The 17656-nt window shown below is 48.1% G+C and overlaps 2 protein-coding genes across 5 annotated transcripts; both read right to left on the bottom strand.

Moving 5' to 3' along the window:
• Positions 1-362: 362 nt before the first annotated feature.
• Positions 363-3457, bottom strand: PRAF2 (PRA1 domain family member 2). Its single transcript, XM_005700757.3, has 3 exons — positions 2861-3457; positions 1622-1839; positions 363-1184 (listed from the first exon to the last, which is right to left on the bottom strand). Exons 1-3 carry the CDS (start codon positions 3037-3039, stop codon positions 1045-1047), a joined length of 537 nt encoding a protein of 178 aa, XP_005700814.3. The 5' UTR covers positions 3040-3457; the 3' UTR covers positions 363-1044.
• Positions 3458-3503: 46 nt separating this feature from the next.
• On the bottom strand, positions 3504-8769 carry WDR45 (WD repeat domain 45). 4 transcript variants are annotated; one of them, XM_013976451.2, is made up of 11 exons: positions 8653-8769; positions 7177-7248; positions 6973-7047; positions 6782-6886; positions 5824-6004; positions 5607-5701; positions 5060-5139; positions 4739-4947; positions 4556-4657; positions 4324-4469; positions 3504-3941 (listed from the first exon to the last, which is right to left on the bottom strand). In XM_013976451.2, exons 2-11 carry the CDS (start codon positions 7229-7231, stop codon positions 3832-3834), a joined length of 1158 nt encoding a protein of 385 aa, XP_013831905.1. In that variant the 5' UTR covers positions 7232-7248; positions 8653-8769; the 3' UTR covers positions 3504-3831. The 4 variants fall into 4 exon arrangements, with proteins under 4 accessions (XP_013831905.1, XP_005700811.1, XP_005700812.1 ...); XM_005700754.3 differs by having other exon boundaries at positions 5824-5998; XM_005700755.3 differs by having other exon boundaries at positions 5824-5983.
• Between the last annotated feature and the right edge of the window lie 8887 nt (positions 8770-17656).

The following is a 17656-nucleotide window of genomic DNA, read 5'->3' as shown; positions in this document are numbered from 1 at the left end:
TCCTAGGCAAGAGCCCTTAGAGAAACAAATGATGGCAGCAAACACTCCTTGCCCTTAACTCCCTGTGTGTTAATGCCACTCTAGGGATTTCCTGGTGGAACAGTGGTTAGGACCCTGCACTTTCACTGTTGGAGGGCCAAGTTCAACCCCTGGTCAGGGAATTTAGATCCCACAAGCTGCTCAGCACTGAAAAAAAGAAAAAAAACCCCGCCACTCCAGAGGTAATAGATTTGAGAAAGGAACTGAAAGCTAGTCTTTTCAGCTCACATATGTGACAGACTCAGTCAGAAAAGTCTCCAGCAGAATTGAAAAGCAGGTCACTTCTGGCCATTGAAACACACAGACTACCCAAGAGGCCCAAATTGACTTGAGCAATGCAACAGCCTTTATTGTTGCAGCAATACTGCTATATATGCCCTATTCCTGGTCAGGGCTACCCCCACACCACCCCACCCCACAGTCCTTGTCACTGTGGAATTTCTCGGGGAAGTGGCAGAACTCCTAAGCAGAGCTGGAGGGAGGCAAGTGGGACTGGTGAGTGTTGGGGTCACCTGGGACCAAGGGTTCAATGGGGTCAGGATACCTGAATCCTCTACCCTGATGGGGGCTGAGAACACTTGGATCCTGGGTTCAAAGCTGGGATGGGGTCTGGAAAAGCCTTGGTTCAGGGTTCAGGATTTGAGAATGCCTTGGTCCCAGACCCCAGCTTTGGGACTGAGCATGGAGGATAGATGGGTCCCAGATTGGGGTTGGGGGTGTGGGCCTAGAGTTTGAGGTTGGCTATGGATGCTCTGGTCTCCAACTCTCAGTTTTGGGCTGGATGTGTCTCTGGGTCCAAGTTCAGGGCTGGGAAGACTCTGGTTTCCTAAATGGGGGGTGGGGTGGGTATGGGGGAATATCCCAGTTTGGGATCTGGGGAAAGGGTTGCAGTTGTCTTTTGAACTGGGTGGGAGGCTCCTATTTTAAGGGTTGGGCAAGGGCTCTGGGTTCGGGCTGGGGTGGGGATGGCATTCTCCATGCCTTTGGGTACAGATCCTAGTGCCCCTAGGATCCAGCCTCCTGTTCTTGTCCCAGCGCCTCCAGTAGCAGCCCCATTGGTGTCCGCTTGAGACCAATGCTCTCGATCTTGTTCTCAATCTTGTTCTTGAGGTTGCGCAGGCGCAGTGACGCATGCACCAGGATCACTGTGGGCAATACCGAGAGGAAGTGGGGTCAGTGGGATGGGACATGTGCCTTTAGGTAATGGGGGGCCAGAGAAAGGAACTGGAACACTGGCAGACCAACGGAATGGTCGGTAGCCAGGTCGCCTTCAAACCCTGCTAATATGGCGGAGTAATACGTTTCACAACAGGGGCGTGGCCAGAAGGGTGCACAGCAATGGGGACGTGGCCGGCGGAAGGCACTTCATACCCGCAGTGACGCCCAGAAAGGCGGGTAGTAAGAGGGGCGTTCCCAGAGAAGGGGCTCAAAGCCAGGGAAGGCGCTTTGTAAGGGACGGGTGTGGCCTTGCCCGCCGGGTATCCCAGCCCCCTCTCAGCCCAGGAACCGGGGTAAGGCGGGCCTGGCGCCGTTCGCGAGCGCTGGCTGTCTTTCCGGTTATCTCAGGGTAGTGAAGACTCACGAAGCACTGGCCCGGCGATGCTGAGCAGGAAGGTGCCAGCGCCGCCCGCGGCCCAGAGAACGAGGAAGCCGACGGCAAGCACTGCGGCCAGGCAGGCGGCTGGGTGGCTGCGACGGCAGCGGCGCACGGCGGCTCGATTCTCAGCCGCGCACACCAGCATGCCAAGGGCCACCGCCACTACCAGCGCGCTTAGGAGGGTGTGCAGCGGACGCACGTACCTGTGGGGACAATGGAACTAAGCTAGCCCCCGGGCAGGCGGGGAGAGGGCCTCCCAGACCACCGTCCACCAAAGCCTGGACGGGCCCGAAGAGCTTTGGTTTGTTCCCACCTCTACCCCTGCTCTGGATCCTCCCGCTCAGCAAATACTCCCGCCAGCCCTGTTCCCACTTCTGGGAGCCCTGGGCTCCCCTGTGGATCTTTTTTTTTTTTTTTAAATCAATCCTACAGTCCCATCCTCCTGCAGCCTTTCTCTGCTCTTTCCTTCTGACTCTGCCCCCCCCCCCGCAGAACCCACTCCAGCCGCACCTCCCCATTCCAAGCCTGACCCCAAACCCACTCTTTCCAGTCCTATTTCCATACATTTCCCACTCCCCAAGCCCAGAGTCCCTTCCAGACTTCCTTTCTTTGAAATTCCCCCTCCAGGCCCCCATTTCCTACAGATTCCTCCCTCCATCATTGCTAGAACCCCTTCCAGGCTTTCAGTACCACTGTTAACTTCCAATCCTGACCAAGTCCTTCCTCTGGGTTCTCCATCTGTCCCTCGTCTCAGGCCTTCCATCCTGGGGTCCTTCCTCATAACTCAAGTTTCCCAACTAGTACCTGCTCCTGGAGCATTCCAATTATAGCCAGGTTCCAAGTCCAGATCCTCCACAAGTCCACTCTTCAACTTGACCAAGTCCAGCCCCTGTCTCTGCAGTAAATTGTTCAAGGCCACCTAAAGCTGGTCCCATCACCCCTCAGGCAGTCATGTCCCAATTTCAGGCCCTCCTTATCTTCAGATCCACACTTAACCCTACCCCCGCAGGACCTATTCCAGCCGACCCTCCCATCCCAACCTGTCCCTAAACCTTTGCAAAGGCCCAGCCCTCTTCGAGGGCTTCTGTCACCCAGTTTCCCCCTCAGTTCCTCATACTACTGAATTCGCCCTTCAAGGTCTTGCATCCCTCTAAAAATCCAGCGGGCCCACCCTCCATGCCAGTGGGCATCCCCGGCCAACCGGCGCCTCCCTCCCTCCCTCACCCGGCCAAAGCGAGACCAAGACCGAAGCAGATAAGGTAGTTGGTTTGGTAGTAGAGGAGGTTGTTGATGACGCGGTGGCACCATCGCTGTGGGTCGCAAGGATCCGGGGCCACCAGACGCGCCGACCCCAAAACGAAGTCGTCCAAGGCGCGTAGCGGTGGCAGCCGCACCTCCGACATCCTGCCTGTCGATGTAGCTGGACCAGAGAAGCGGTCGGACTACAACACCCGTACCACCCCGCGCCAACACGAGGCACACCGGGAAATGAAGTCTGGATCCTGCAGTCGCTACCCGGACGGCCCAGTGACTGCGCATGTGCACCGATGCACGTGACCGGAAGTGCAGGCAACAAACCGGAACTGTAGGGTAGCGGGGTCTGCCGGGAAATTAAGTCTTCGCCATGGGGCGAGACATTCCCATCCACCCTCACGCGGGGGCGCCACAGGCCGGTTGTGGGAGATGCTGGCTGTCTGGCACTCAGTAGCCAGATCTTAAAGAACACGCAGAGACTGTCAGAAGGACCTGAGCAAGATCCCACTTCCTTCCCATCAAGGTCCAAGAGGGTCACACCTTCCAGGAAACTCCTGCAGGGCCTTTTCAGCCTCATCTTCTCTAGGCCCCACTCCCAAGGTCCAGTCATAAATACTATTAAGGGCCTTTTATTATTTATATTCATCACATCAGAGTCTCTTTCTGGGAAGTTTTAAAAAAATCCCTACAGGTTGGATTAGGGCACCCACTCTGGGTCCTTAGCAGTTTTCTTCAGGCTGGGAGCTCCAGGGGGTCCACTGTCTCCCTGAGTCCCTGGCTTGGCCCTGCAGGCACACCCACACAGTCATCAGGAAGTGCTTGGGGCAAAGTGGGCACTCGCTCCATTAATGCTTCCTGGGTGGTGGCTTCCACAGCACTCCCACCCCCACACAGCCTTTGCAATCTGCCACTGAAGGTCCCTAGCACAACCCACAGGGTCCTTAAAAGTCATCATCATCACAGATGTCAAGGTACACATCGAAAGCCTCTCGGTTGCAGTTTCCATCGGGTGTGAAGACATATTTGTGGAAGGTCCCATCTACACAGATGGCTGGAAGAGAGGGGAGGATTGGAAAAGGTTAGAGTTTGCCAAAGCCACACCCTAATCCTCTCAGGTGTCCCATATCCTAGGGTCTACCTCCAGGCCTTTGCCCACATCTCTTCTGGGTTGGGAAGATCCCCTGGAGAAGGAAATGGCAACCCACTCCAGTATTCTTGCCTGGAAAATCCCATGGACAGAGGAGCCTGGCAGGCTACAGTCCATGGCGTCGCAGAGTTGGACATGACTGAGCAACTTCACTTCACTTCACTGATGATGGAAGTGACCCATCCATTTTGCTCCCTCAGGCCTCCCATGACCTAAAATTCTTTCAGGTCCAATTTGCAGGCCTCAGCCCATGCAGTACCCCCAATCAAGGGCTATTCCTACTCACCAATGACAGAGTTGACATTCTTGGAAGTATTTCGACCAAAAGCACAGATGCAGGCTGACTCAGCAGGCACGGTGAAGCTCGCCAGGCTCCACTGAGAGTCCACATACTGCCCAATCATAGGCCCCACCTTGCCCACGCGAGCCAGCCTGTAGGCAATACTGGCTAAGCTCAGGTGTGGTATATGTGCAGAGGGATGATGGGGGTAAGGCAGGGTAGGGCAGGAGGTACTCACGCAGAACGGCGGTTGAGGCGGGTATCCTTGAGAGCAAAGATATGGACTGTGCCCTTATCACTGGATGCACACAGGAAGGAGGAATCATGGCTAAAGTTGATGCTGAAAGACAGACCAGCAGTGATGCCCACATGTCATGCTGGGCATGGGGTCAAGAGCCCGCCACCCATGCCCTGTGCTTACCAGTAGAGGGTGGCAGGATCGGTGCCTCGACGCAGTTCCACCAGTTTCTCCTTGGACTGTGTATCAAAAAGGCGAATAAGTGTGCCCTTCTGAGAGGCCGAGGCCACTACCGTGCCTGGCTGGTTCAGAGACACACAGGCCACGTCGCTCTGATGTGCATTGATGGTAAACGGAGCAGAGGAAGTGCCAGGCTTTGTGCTTGCCAGGTCCTATGGTAGAAGGAGCAGTTCAGGCTTAGAGCAGGTAGTAAGGAGGTCAGTGGCGAAGAGTCCACAGGGACAGCCAGCCCACCTACCCATCCCTGCCCACTGGACAGCTTACCACAAGTTGTAGGCTCCCGCATTTGTGTCCTGGGAACACTAGCAGCTGTTTCTCCAGGCTGGGGCAGAGGTCACAGAGCCCTAAAGTGCGAGGGGGGTGGGCTGGTCAAGAGGACGATGGGGCCAGGCAGGGTCTCAGATGGACAGAGCTGGATAAAGGCTGGACTTCAACCTTCTACGATACATGTTACCCACAGAACCCACAGGGGGCTTGTCCTCAGCTGTGCTCCCCACCATCAAAGCAGATTCTCCGCCTCCCAATGCATTTGTGGCAGTTCCAGGAGGCCCAGGAATCCCTGGCATACCTGCAAATGTCCTTACTGAGCCTTTTTGCTCTGTGATCTCAGATAGCCAGGGGTGGGACAGGGCCAAGAGTGGAGAGAGAGAACTGGCTAAGGTATGGGAAAATGGATACACTGGGAGTCTCAGCCCATCAGAGCATCTCTATGCACTTTCTTCCTGCCTCTCTTTCCCAGTTCCTTTCTGCATGTCCCTCTTCCCCATCCACTACCTCCTGCCATTACATCTGTATCTCAGGGTCCTCTCACCCTTGGGGTTGTCCCGGGTGTCAAATTCAAACAGCTTTCGGGGATTGTCAGGGAAGGAGTACACATAGATGCGGTTCTTCAGCACGATCACGATTCTGTGGGCATCACACAACACAGGATGGTCATGAGAGAGGGCAGGGTACCCATGCAGGATGAACCCTCTCGCCTGCTGGGGGGACTTCCTACCTCCCCCACCCCCAGTCCACCTCAGGCTCACTTGTCATGGCGCATGCGCACAGCCAGCACTGGCTTGGTGAAGGTGAACTCCAGCACCAGCTTGTCCTTGGAGTCCTTGCCCTCCCGGGCATCGTCCCAGATCAGCACTGCTTGGCAGGTGGGTGTGTTGTCGGGGCCAACGTGTAGGGTGAGGGGCAGCCCTGGTGACACAAGACCTACCCCTACTCCCCATGGGACCTCAACCCACTTGCTTAACCTTTTGCTAGCACCCCATGTGATCCTCACACAGCATGATTACTTGTGATTCCTCAGGAGACAGGTTCTAGAACTGTAATACTCATTTACAGATGAGGAAGCTGAGGCTCAAAGGGGTTGGCTATCTGGCCAAGGACCTCACAACCCATCAGCAACCAAGCAGAGACTCATATCCAGGCCTGGAACTTCCCATCGGTAACCATTTCTGCCTCCAGGGTCCCAGTCCATATACCCCCAGAAGACTTCTGTGAGGAATCCTAGGCCTTCTTTTGCCATGCCCCAGTGGGATAAACAAAAACCCTTAAAACAAGATGGTACTTGAGACTCAAAGCAAGAGGGCAATGGGGAGACTGCCCCAAGAGTTTAAAACCTATTGATTGTGTGACCTTGGATAAATCACTTAACCTCTCTGGGCCTCAGTTTCTTCATCTGTAAAAATGGGACTAATGATACTTCCTACTACACATAGTTATTATGAGTATTAAATGAGTTAATACATGTAAAGTGGTTAGGACAGCACCAGGATCACAGCAAGCGCTCTATAGGTAAGGACATGTCATACAGGAGGCATTCAACAAGTGTTTGTTAAATGAAGACAAAACACCAAGCTTCTCAAGCAATGAGATCCAGGACTTGCAAGCCTCACTGTGTGACTCTGAGTTACTCTTCATATGCCCGTGCCTCTGGGAGGCCAGGATTCTAGGGAATCTGGGCCAAGGGTGGGATGGGATGAGGACACTTACCTGAGATCTCTGAGAACTTGGGGCTGCTACCACCGCCCACCAGGGCCAGCAGGTTGGAGCGGTGCAGCATTTCCACCAGGCCCATGCTGCCCACCTGCTCATGGTCTGGACAAGGACCAGGGTGTCAGTAGGGGTGGGTGCCAATGCCCAACCCATCCCTTCTGCCCATTGCACCTCCCCCGACAGCTCACCCAGATGCCCCTTCTCCATCAATGGCTCCACGTTGTAGATGCGCACACCTGTCTCCATAGCGCAGCAAAAGCAGCCTGGGGATGGGAGGAATCCGGGCTGCCTCAAAGGATGCCCAAGTGGGAAGCTAGGGGCTTAACATCCACCTGTGGCCATTCTCTCCCTCCCCACGCTCCCAAAAGGGCATAGGCACAAGCCTCTCTCACTCTGATCTTGGTTGAAACGCAGACTGGTCACGCCTCGAAGTGGCTGCTGAGTCATGGTCCAGGATTACTTCCCTGGACACAAATGAGGGTAGGGTTGGGAAGAGTCCTTTGGTCTGTTCTCTGAGTCCTAGAACTCCTGTCCTCAACTGATTACTTCCTCCTCCTTCCACTCTGCTACCTAACCCAAGCAGTATTGCAGAGAAGACAAAATCAGGGGGAGAATCCTAGGGTCTCCTGTCTAAGCTCCCAAGACCCCAAGAAGCATGGCCAGGAACGTTCCCATCTTCTCACACCTGGTTGACCCCAACTCTGTGTGTCTACCCCGACCTCGACCACCCCTGACCCTCCTCCTTACTCCCTGGCCCTGACTGTTTCTCAGGAAATAATGAGGTAGGAGGTATTTCAGTGATGTCTCCTCTTTACCCCCAGCCAATCCTGACCTTAGTGCCCAACATGGCCTGGAACCACCCCATACCCACTTCTCTTCTTACACCTGGACCTAGCACCTAAGTCTGCCTGTCAATAAATGGGAAAGGGAGCTCAACCACCCACCTCCTTCTGCACCTCCCTGACCTGGCCCTGAAACCTGCTATAGTTGGTTCACCATTCTGAGGAGCTCTCCTTCCATGTCCTTCTACTCCAACCTATTCTATCACTCCTGAGCTCTCACACCTTCCCTCCTCACAGGCTTCCCGAAATACCTTCAGGATCCCATTCCTACCTCCAGACAACCCCTCTCATGACATGCTAACTTCTGCCTGATCATGGACAACCTGGACCTTCCCCCAGATCCCTGTATGCCCTGAAGACCCTTCTTCAGAATTCCCTTATCACTCAGATGCCCCACCCCTGGGACATACCCTTGCATGTGTTCAGCTATCCCTGACTTTGACATGGGTTGGCTGGGACCTACCCTCAGGAATTGCATACCCCCTAAGATCCCTCCTCCAGACTCCCTATCCTCTCCCCAAGACCCTTTCCCAGGGGAGCCTACTGCCTCAAGACCCTTGCTCAGGACACAGACATTCCAAAACTCCTACCTGGGACTTCTCAATCCCCCCAGCAAGATGCCTGCCCCAGATTCCCCTAATATTCTTGCCCTAGAGTCCTCATACTCCCTTTAAACACCCAACTTCCCCAAATCTTTGCCCCGGCACACCCTCTTCCCACCCTTCAAATGTCCCCCTCACCTGTCCGCACCACCTCCACTGGACTGCCTTCACCTCCCCTCCCCACAAAGACCCATTCGTTGGAGATTCCCCCACCCAAGAACCCTGCCCAGGGATTCCTCACACATAGCTCTCCCACCCCTTACGTCCAAGACCACCCTCATACTCCTCCCAATGCCAGCACCTACTTAAGATGCTTGTCCTAGATACCTTCCATCAACCAAAACTCCTGCTCCAAAGACCCCTTTGTCCCCTAGACCGCAACCAATTTTGGGACCATGCCCCAGATCCCTGCTTTTGCACTGACCTGACCTCTGTGCGTCCCCGATCCCAGCTCCAGTTCTCGGTGCCGCCAGCGGCACGGCTTTCTGACCTCCCGGGCCTTGACGCCCTGCTCCGGTGTTTACATCAGGCCTCACTTCCGGGGGAGGGAGCCTGTGACCGGAAATGATTCACGCTGCCCAGAAAACGCGGCCAGTCCTGCTAGCTCAGCTTCTGGGTCATTGGAGCAATGAGAGAGAGCGTGGCGTCCTCCCAGGAGGGCGCGGAAAGCAGAGGATGCTCAGCCAAGGCATGACTGTCTGAGGGAACCGCGGACGGGTGGGGCGAGAGAGAGTCTTTCCCTCGCTGAGCGGAAAAGGGCGAGAATTCTTCAATTCGGTTCGGCTCCGACAGCTAAAGGCGTTATCTTCTGGGCTAATAAGACGTGGACCGAGGTGGGGAGAGGGGCCGCCCCTGTTAGCAATTTGTAGTTCCCGCACACTCCTAGGGAGGGGCGACCCAGGACCCTTGAGGCGGGGGTGGTCCTGGAAACCTTGAAAGCTGTCTGTCAAAATAGCCAGGGAAAACCAGGTTGAGATTCTCCATCCCACCCTCGCTAAGTTTTATTCACAAAGTGAAAAAAAATTTTTTTTTGATGGCAAGATAAATGTTCTCTGTGGGGGTAAGAAACCTCCAATTATGTACGTAGTGGAAATATTTTTTTATTCAACTTTTAAATTTTGAGATGTGGACTCACATGTAGTTTTGAGAAATAATACAGAGAATTCCCATGTACTTAAACACTTCCCCCTAAAGGTAACATGTTATGTATAGTAACATGTACTATAGTAAACTATAGTAAAATATTACAATGAGAATATTGATATATTTGATATTGATACAATCCACCCATCATTTACTTTTTTTCAAGTATTGTTTATATACTTTCAAAAGTTGCTAATATATAATGGACAATGGTTTAATGTATCCTTTTTAATTGACTTATGGTATTCCGTGAAATAAATGTCTAATTGTTCAGCTGTTCCCCTACTGATTGGAGAAGGCAATGGCACCCCACTCCAGTACTCTTGCCTGGAAAATCCCATGGACGGATGAGCCTGGTAGGCTGCAGTCCATGGGGTCGCAAAGAGTAGGACAGGACTGAGCGACTCCACTTTTTTTCCCCTACTGATGGCCATCTAGGTGGTTTGATGGACTGTGTTGACAACATCCACAGGCATGTTTACTTGTGAATTTTGGCCCCATATGCTACTGTATAGCTTCCCTGGTGGCTCAGACAGTAAAGCATCTGCCTGCAACGCGGGAGACCTGGGTCCGATCCCTGGGTCGGGAAGATCCTTTGGAGGAGGAAATGGCAACCCACTCCAGTACTCTTGCCTGGAAAATCCCATGGATGGAGGACCCTGGTAGGGTACAGTCCATGGGGTTGCAAAGAGTTGGACAGGACTGAGTGACTTCACTTTCTTTCTTTCTACTACTCTAGGCATTACTCCATTGTTATGCTCCACAAAGCCAATCTTCTGGCTCTCTTCAGTCTCCACTTTCTCACAACCCGGCGCATATTTAACTTTTTTTTTTTAATTTGCTGTGCCATCGGCATATTGCAGGATCTTAGTTCCCTGACCAAGGATTGAACCTAGGCACCAGCAGTGAAAGCTTCAAGTCCTAGCCAGTGGGCCATCAGGGACTTCCTAAGGCATATTTGACTTAATTCACTTTGGCTTCTATCTGTCTCCAAGACTCCCTGTCTCTGAGACGTCTCTTAACCAGATTACTGATGATTAACAATCTTCCCAAACCAGCAGTTACTTCTCTACCCCTTCCTGTGGCCACTCAGCGTATTCCAGTTTCTTGCCCTCACTCTTGGTTTTCTCCTGTATCTCTGACTACTGCTCCCCTTTCGTCATTTCCAAATATTGGTGTATCCTTGGCCATGATCCTGGCCCCCTTACTTTTATAGCTAATATTTTGTCCCTAGGTGACTTCATCTTGTCTCCTAGCCTTAATTATTACAAATATTTGTAAGATGCACTAATTTAGGCCTCTGGCCTAGAAGTCACCAGACTCATATATGCTATGGCTTGTTGCACATTTTCACATGGATGTCTCATAAGCCATCTGAGATTTAACCCATCCAAACAAATTTCTTGAATTTCCCTAACTCAAACACCCTCCTGTCACCCTCATCTCAACCAATGGCACCATTACACCAAGTCTGTCATGCAAGCCAAAGAGCAGATATATCATGCTTGATTCTCCTTTGTCACTGGAAAATTGTGTTGATACTACTGTCAAAATGGTATCACAGATACAACCCCTGGGATTTCCCTGGTTCGTCCAGTGGGTAAGAATCCACCTGCCAATGCAGGGGACATGGGTTCTATTTCTGGTCTGGGAAGATTCCACATGCTGTGGAGCAACTAAGCCCGTGCACCAGAACTCCCAAGTGCTGCAACTACTGAAGTCCGTGCACCTGGAACGAGAAGCCTCCACAATGAGAAGCCTGTGTACCACAACTAGAGAGTAGCCCCTGCTCTCCACAACTAGAGAAAGCCCACACAGCAACGAAGACCCAGTGCAGCCAAAAATAAATAGATAATAAATAAATATAGCAGTGTGTACACGTCAAAAAAACCCGAAAAGGCCTGGCACATAGGTCAATTGGAAAAACTCATAATTCACAGGGCATGAAATACACAGGAAGGTTGTGGGGAATAATTAGCCCTGGACTTAGTACCACTCCATACCCAATTAATCATTAAAGGAAGATACTGAAAAATCAAATTGCTTCCAAGTAACTGTATTTCAGTACAAAGATAAGGAAGATTCATAGGAATAATAATAATAATAAAACCCTAGTACCTAATAAGGTAAAATTCACAATGTCTGTTACCAAAAAAAAAAAAAATGACTAGGCATAAAAAGAAGGAAGAACCTTGAAAAACATATGTTAAGTGAAAAGAGCCAGTCACAAAGGACCACATGTTGTATGCTCTCCTTTGTAGATAATGTCCATAATAGGCAAGTGAAATACAAAGTAGATTAGTGGTTGCCTAGGGCTGGTGGGTGGGGGATATGACTGGGGGAAAAAAGGCAATGACTGCTAAGGAGTATGGGGTTTTGGGGTGCTGAAAATGTTCTGAAACTGATTGTGATGATGGTTGCACAAGCCTGTAAGTATCCTTTAAAAAGAACATTTAACTGTACACTTTAAATTGTGTATTGTGTGGTGTGTGAATTATATCTCAATGTTATTTTTTTTTTAAGCAGGAAAACAGGACCCATAATAATCAATCAATGGAAATTGACCCAGAATGGACACACATGTTAGAATTAGGAGAGAATAATTCTTAAAAAAGTTATTAAAAGCTGCACTCCATATGTTAAAAAAAAGTTGATCAGAGACATGGAACATTCACCCAAAGTGAATTTCTAAAGATGAGAAATACACCCGATAGGAATAATGACTAGACATTGCAGAAGAAAAACATTAATGACAGAAGTCCTAGCAATAGAAACTAAGAAAACGAAAAAGGGACAAGGAATCTCCAAAAATAAAAAGAGCATATATGAGCTGTAGAACAATTTTGTGTGACCTAATATGCAGGAAATTGAAACCCCAAAGAAGAGCAGAGGGGACAGAAAAAGTATGTAAAGAATAAAGTCCTAAAATTTTCCAAAATTAATGAAAAATATAAGCTTACAGATCCAAGAAATTCAATAAACACCAGCAAAAGATGCATGAAAAAATACTACACAAAGGCACATTGTAATAAAATTGCTCCAAACCAATGAAGAGAAAATCTTTATTTTTTTCTTCCAGTTTTATTGAGATATAATTGACTTACAGCACTATATGTGGAAAATTCTGAAAGAGATGGGAATACCAGACCACCTGACCTGCCTCTTGAGAAACCTATATGTAGGTCAGGGAGCAATAGTTAGAACTGGACATGGAACAGACTGGTTCCAAATAGGAAAAGGAGTACGTTAAGGCTGTATATTGTCACCCTGCTTATTTAACTTCTGTGCAGAGTACATCATGAGAAATGCTGGGCTGGAAGAAGCACAGGCTGGAATCAAGATTGCTGGGAGAAATATCAATAACCTCAGATATGCAGATGACATCACCCTTATGGCAGAAAGTGAAGAGGAACTAAAAAGCCTCTTGGTGAAAGTGAAAGAGAAAAGTGAAAAAGTTGGTTTAAAGCTCAACATTCAGAAAACGAAGATCATGGCATCTGGTCCCATCACTTCATGGGAAATAAATGGGGAAACAGTGGCTGACTTTATTTTTGGGGGCTCCAAAATCACTGCAGATGGTGACTGCAGCCATGAAATTAGAAGACACTTACTCCTTGGAAGAAAAGTTATGACCAACCTAGATAGCATATTAAAAAGCAGAGACATTACCTTGCCAACGAAGGTCCATCTAGTCAAGGCTATGGTTTTTCCCATAGTCATGTATGGATGTGAGAGTTGGACTGTGAAGAAAGCTGAGTGCCGAAGAATTGATGTTTTTGAACTGTGGTGTTGGAGAAGACTCTTGAGAGTCTCTTGGACTGCAAGGAGATCCAACCAGTCCATCCTAAAGGAGATCAGTCCTGGGTGTTCACTGGAAGGATTGATGTTGAAGCTGAAACTCCAATAACTTTGGCCACCTGATGCAAAGAACTGACTGATTGGAAAAGACCCTGATGCTGGGAAAGATTGAGGGCAGGAGAAGGGAACGACAGAGGATGAGATGGTTGGATGGCATCACTGACTCAATGGACATGGGTTTGGGTGGACTCCAGGAATTGGTGATGGACAGGGAGGCCTGGTGTGCTGCAGTTCACGGGGTCGCAAAGAGTTGGACACAACTGAGCAACTGAACTGAACTGACAGCACTGTATGTTTGAAGTATGCAGATAATGACTTGATTTACATACACTGTGAAATGATTATCACAAGTTTAGTGAACATCCATCTTTCCATATAAAATTAAGGAAATAGAAAAAATTTTTCCCTGTGATCCTCTTACAATTTACTCTTTTATATATATCATACAGTGTTCATTATATTTATCATGTTGTACATTACATTCCTAGTACTTATTTATCAAATATCTGGAAGTTTGTACCTTTTAAACCTTCTTCATCTAATTCCCCCTTTCCCACCCCCACCTCTGAAAAACATAAATCTGATCTTTATGAGTTTGTTTGTTTGTTTTTGAAGGTGGGGATTGAGGAAGGGGCAGCAAGAAAGACAGGAGGCTATTTCAGTAAATCGGTGGTTTTTGGTGCCTTATGGCACAAAGCAAAGAAGAGCTAAAGAGCCTCTTGATGAAAGTGAAAGAGGAGAGTACAAAAGTTGGCTTAAAACTCAACATTCAGAAAACTAAGATCGTGGCATGCTTCCCTGGTGGTGCAGAGGTTAAAGCGTCTGCCTGCAATGTGGGAGACCTGGGTTTGATCCCTGGGTCAGGAAGATCCCCTAGAGAAGGAAATGGCAACCCACTCCAGTATTCTTGCCTGGAGAATCCCATGGACAGAGGAGCTTGGTGGGCTACAGTCCACGGGTCGCAAACAGTCAGACACGACTGAGTGACTTCACTTTCACTTTTCTTATCCCATCACTTCATGGGAAATAGATGGGGAAACAATGGAAACAGTGAGAGACTTGATGTTGCTGGGCTCCAAAATCACTGCATATGGTGACTGCAGCCATGAAATTAAAAGACGTTTGCTCCTTGGAAGAAAACCTATGACCCACCTAGACAACGTATTAAAAAGCAGAGACATTATTTTGCCAACAAAGGTCCGTCTAGTCAAGGCTATGGTTTTTCCAGTAGTCATGTATGGATGTGAGAGTTGGACTATAAAGAAAGCTGAGCGCCAAAGAATTGATGCTTTTACAAGGACATCAAACCAGTCCATCCTAAAGGAAATCAGTCCTGAATATTCATGGGAAGGACTGATGCTGAAGCTGAAAAACTCCAATACTTTGGCCACCTGATGGGAAGAACTGACTCATTGGAAAAGACCCTGATGCTGGAAAAGATTGAAGGTGGGAAGAAAAGGGGACGACAGAGGATGAAATGGTTGGATGATATCACCAACTTGATGGGCATGAGTTTGAGTAAGCTCCAGGATTTGGTGATGCACAGGGAAGCCTGGCATGCTGCAGTCCATGGGGTCACAAAGAGTTGGACATGACTGAGGACTGAACTGAATTGTCCTCAACACAAGGTTGACTTTCAACAACCTGCCTGGTGCTGTTAAAACTTCTGATAGTAGGAGTACCATCACGCCCCTTCACCTCACCTTTTTTCCTGGAGCAAATAGGATGTATCATCTTATTTGAATTAAGATGAATTCCTAAGTCTTTAATCCTTTTTAGTTTACTTTTCAAACTAGCAGTCTGATATTTACTTACTTAACAGGACAGTCACCAGAGAATGAAGAATGATGCACATGCCTGTCATGCCAAGTTGTCACAAGAAGGGCGTTAGGATCAAAAAGGACCCACCTGTCATGATTGAGTAACCTGTGGAAGAAATCCAAACTAGGATGAATGTTTAGGCATTCCAGGTTTGTGGGAATGAGTTTCAAGTATCTATATCTCAGTCAAAATCTTTCTTAAAACAGAAATCTTGAAGTTAAACATGGCTCTGCTCAAACCCAGTTGGGTCAACTTTAATATTAGAATTTCTCCTTGGAACATTTCACCTTCTTTTGTGGATATGACTCAATGAATTAATTTTCTCTTAACACATCCTGGAAAATTGATTGTTTGGCAAGTGAGAAATTAGGTTTTGCTCTGATGTTCTAAAAAGTAACATACTAATCCCCTTCATTAATAGCTAATTATTAACATGTATTTGTTTATTTATCCAATGTATATTGAGTGCCTACAACACACCAGGTACCTGTACTAAGTGTTGGAGAATGGAACAATAAACAGAACAATGTCCTTGGAAGAAAAAGGTGGTGAATAAATGGATGAGTAAACATATATTTATATATAAATTAGAGATAAAATGGATTAGGAGATAGGAAGGGTTGCTACCTTATTTGGGATGATCAGAGAAACTTCTATGATAAGGTGACATTGGAGCAGAAACCTGAGGGAATGAAGTCTGTGGAAGTTTGGGGAAAGAGCATTCTGGGAGAAGGAACAGCAGCCTGAGCAAGTGAGTCACAGAAGTATGTTGTGGGGGCAGAATATGCAGGGCCTCATTGCCATTTTAAATGCTTTGGCTCCTATTCTGAGTGAGATAGGGAGCCATTTGGAGGGTTTGGGGCAGATAAGAGAAACATAACCAGACTGGTTTCTGTGTGTGGACCACACAGAAGGCAGGAAGTAGGGGAAGAGGCAGCAAGAAAGACAGTTAAGAGGCTATTTCAGTAAATCACACAGTGGTGCTTTGGACACTGGGCAGTGGAGGAGATGTTTTCTGGAATTATTTTGAAGGTAGAGCTGAAGGACTATGTTGATGGATTAGATACAGGGTGTGTGGATGATAAGAGTTAAGAATGACTCAGAAGGTTTTAGTTAAGCTGAGAGTCAGGTGGAGAAGCAGATTAGGAGTTTTGTACTGTCCTTGTGAACTCTGAAATGCTTCTGAAATATCATTTAGAGATGTTAAGTAGGTGATTGGATATGACTAAAGGTCAGGAGTGAGGTACAGGCTGTAGACAACACATTTAGGACGCATCAGAATATCAAACTCATTTAGAGCCAGAGGAAATTACCTAGGAAGTGAAAGTAGGTGAGGTTAGAAGCCTAAGCCCTGGGGCATTTCCAAGGTATAAAAGTCAGTGTAATGAGGAGGAACTGGCAAAAGACTGAGTAGGAGCAGCCAGTGTGGCAGGAACAGAACCAAATCCTTTCCAGAAGGATTTCTGGAAGTCAAGAGAAAAAGCATTTCAAGAAGGGAGTCAAATGTTGCTGAGAGGGAATGATAACGAGCACTCATGATATGCAGGCACTGGGTGTACAAAGATGAACCAGAATGCCAGGCACATAGTAGGTGTCCATGTACTTTTAATTGTAACAAAATATACACAACAAAGAGCTTCACTGGGGGCTCAGAAGGTAAAGAATCTGCCTTCAAAGCAGGAAACCCGAGTTTGATCCCTAGGTGGGGAAGATTCCGTGGAGAAGGGAATAGCTGGCTACCCAATCCAGGATTCTTGGCTGGAAAATCCCATGGACAGAGAAGCCTGGTGGGCTACAGCCCATGGGATCAACTGAGTGACTAACACTTTCACTTTTTAATACATAACATAAAATTTACTACCTCAACCATTTTAAAGTATACAGTGCATGAGTGTTAAGAATATTTACATTGTTGTGAAACAAGTCTTCAGAACTTTTTTATCTTGCAAAACTGAAACTCTAGACTCATTAAACAGCATCTCTCCACTAAGCCTCCTGCCCCTCCCCAGTCCCTGGCAACTACCTTTCTACCTTACATTTCTATGAATTTGACTCCTTTAGATACCTCACAGAAGTGGAAACATACAGTATTTGTATTTGTATGACTGGCTTATTTCACACAACATAATGTTCTCAAGGTTCATTCGTGTTGCAGCATGTGTCAGAATTTTCTTCCCTTTAGAGGCTGAATAATATTCTATTGTATGAATATCCCACTTTTTGCTTATCCATTCATTTATTGATGGACACTTGGATTGCTTCCACCTTTTGGCTTTTGTGACTAATGCCGCAATGAACATGGGTATGCGAAGTCTATTTCATACTGTGCTTTCTTTTTTTTTTAGGTAGTTTTGTTATTTTATTTTTGCGGTAACTTTACAGTATTTTGTTATATATGTTTAAACATCTCCCTGAAAAGGGCTGACTTATAATGATCTAAACGTGACTGTATCATTCTTCTACTACAAGGTGGGAGAGAACTCCCTTTGTAAAACTATGAATCCAAATAAATGACTGTTTATAAAGCTGGCTCTGATGGTAACTAAAACATTACCAATTTCGTTTTTTTGAAAAAGCAATGTTCCATCACTGCCATGGGTCTGATC

The sequence above is a fragment of the Capra hircus genome, unplaced genomic scaffold (assembly GCF_001704415.2).
Source record: "Capra hircus breed San Clemente unplaced genomic scaffold, ASM170441v1, whole genome shotgun sequence".
NCBI classification, from domain to species: Eukaryota; Metazoa; Chordata; class Mammalia; order Artiodactyla; family Bovidae; genus Capra; species Capra hircus.
This window is presented reverse-complemented; position numbering and strand designations above follow the sequence as displayed.

Bases quoted from the DNA above. Each gene is read 5' to 3' on its own strand.
- PRAF2 (XM_005700757.3), bottom strand. From the start codon at position 3,039: ATGTCGGAGGTGCGGCTGCCACCGCTACGCGCCTTGGACGACTTCGTT. The intron at 1,840-2,860 runs GTGAGGGAGGGA...TTGTCCCCACAG, and splicing joins CTTGGTCTCGCTTTGGCCGG to GTACGTGCGTCCGCTGCACA. The intron at 1,185-1,621 runs GTGAGTCTTCAC...TATTGCCCACAG, and splicing joins CATCGCCGGGCCAGTGCTTC to TGATCCTGGTGCATGCGTCA.
- WDR45 (XM_013976451.2), bottom strand. From the start codon at position 7,231: ATGACTCAGCAGCCACTTCGAGGCGTGACCAGTCTGCGTTTCAACCAA. The intron at 6,887-6,972 runs GTGAGCTGTCGG...GTCCTTGTCCAG, and splicing joins GATGGAGAAGGGGCATCTGG to ACCATGAGCAGGTGGGCAGC. The intron at 6,005-6,781 runs GTAAGTGTCCTC...CATGGGGAGTAG, and splicing joins CAAGTTCTCAGAGATCTCAG to GGGTAGGTCTTGTGTCACCA.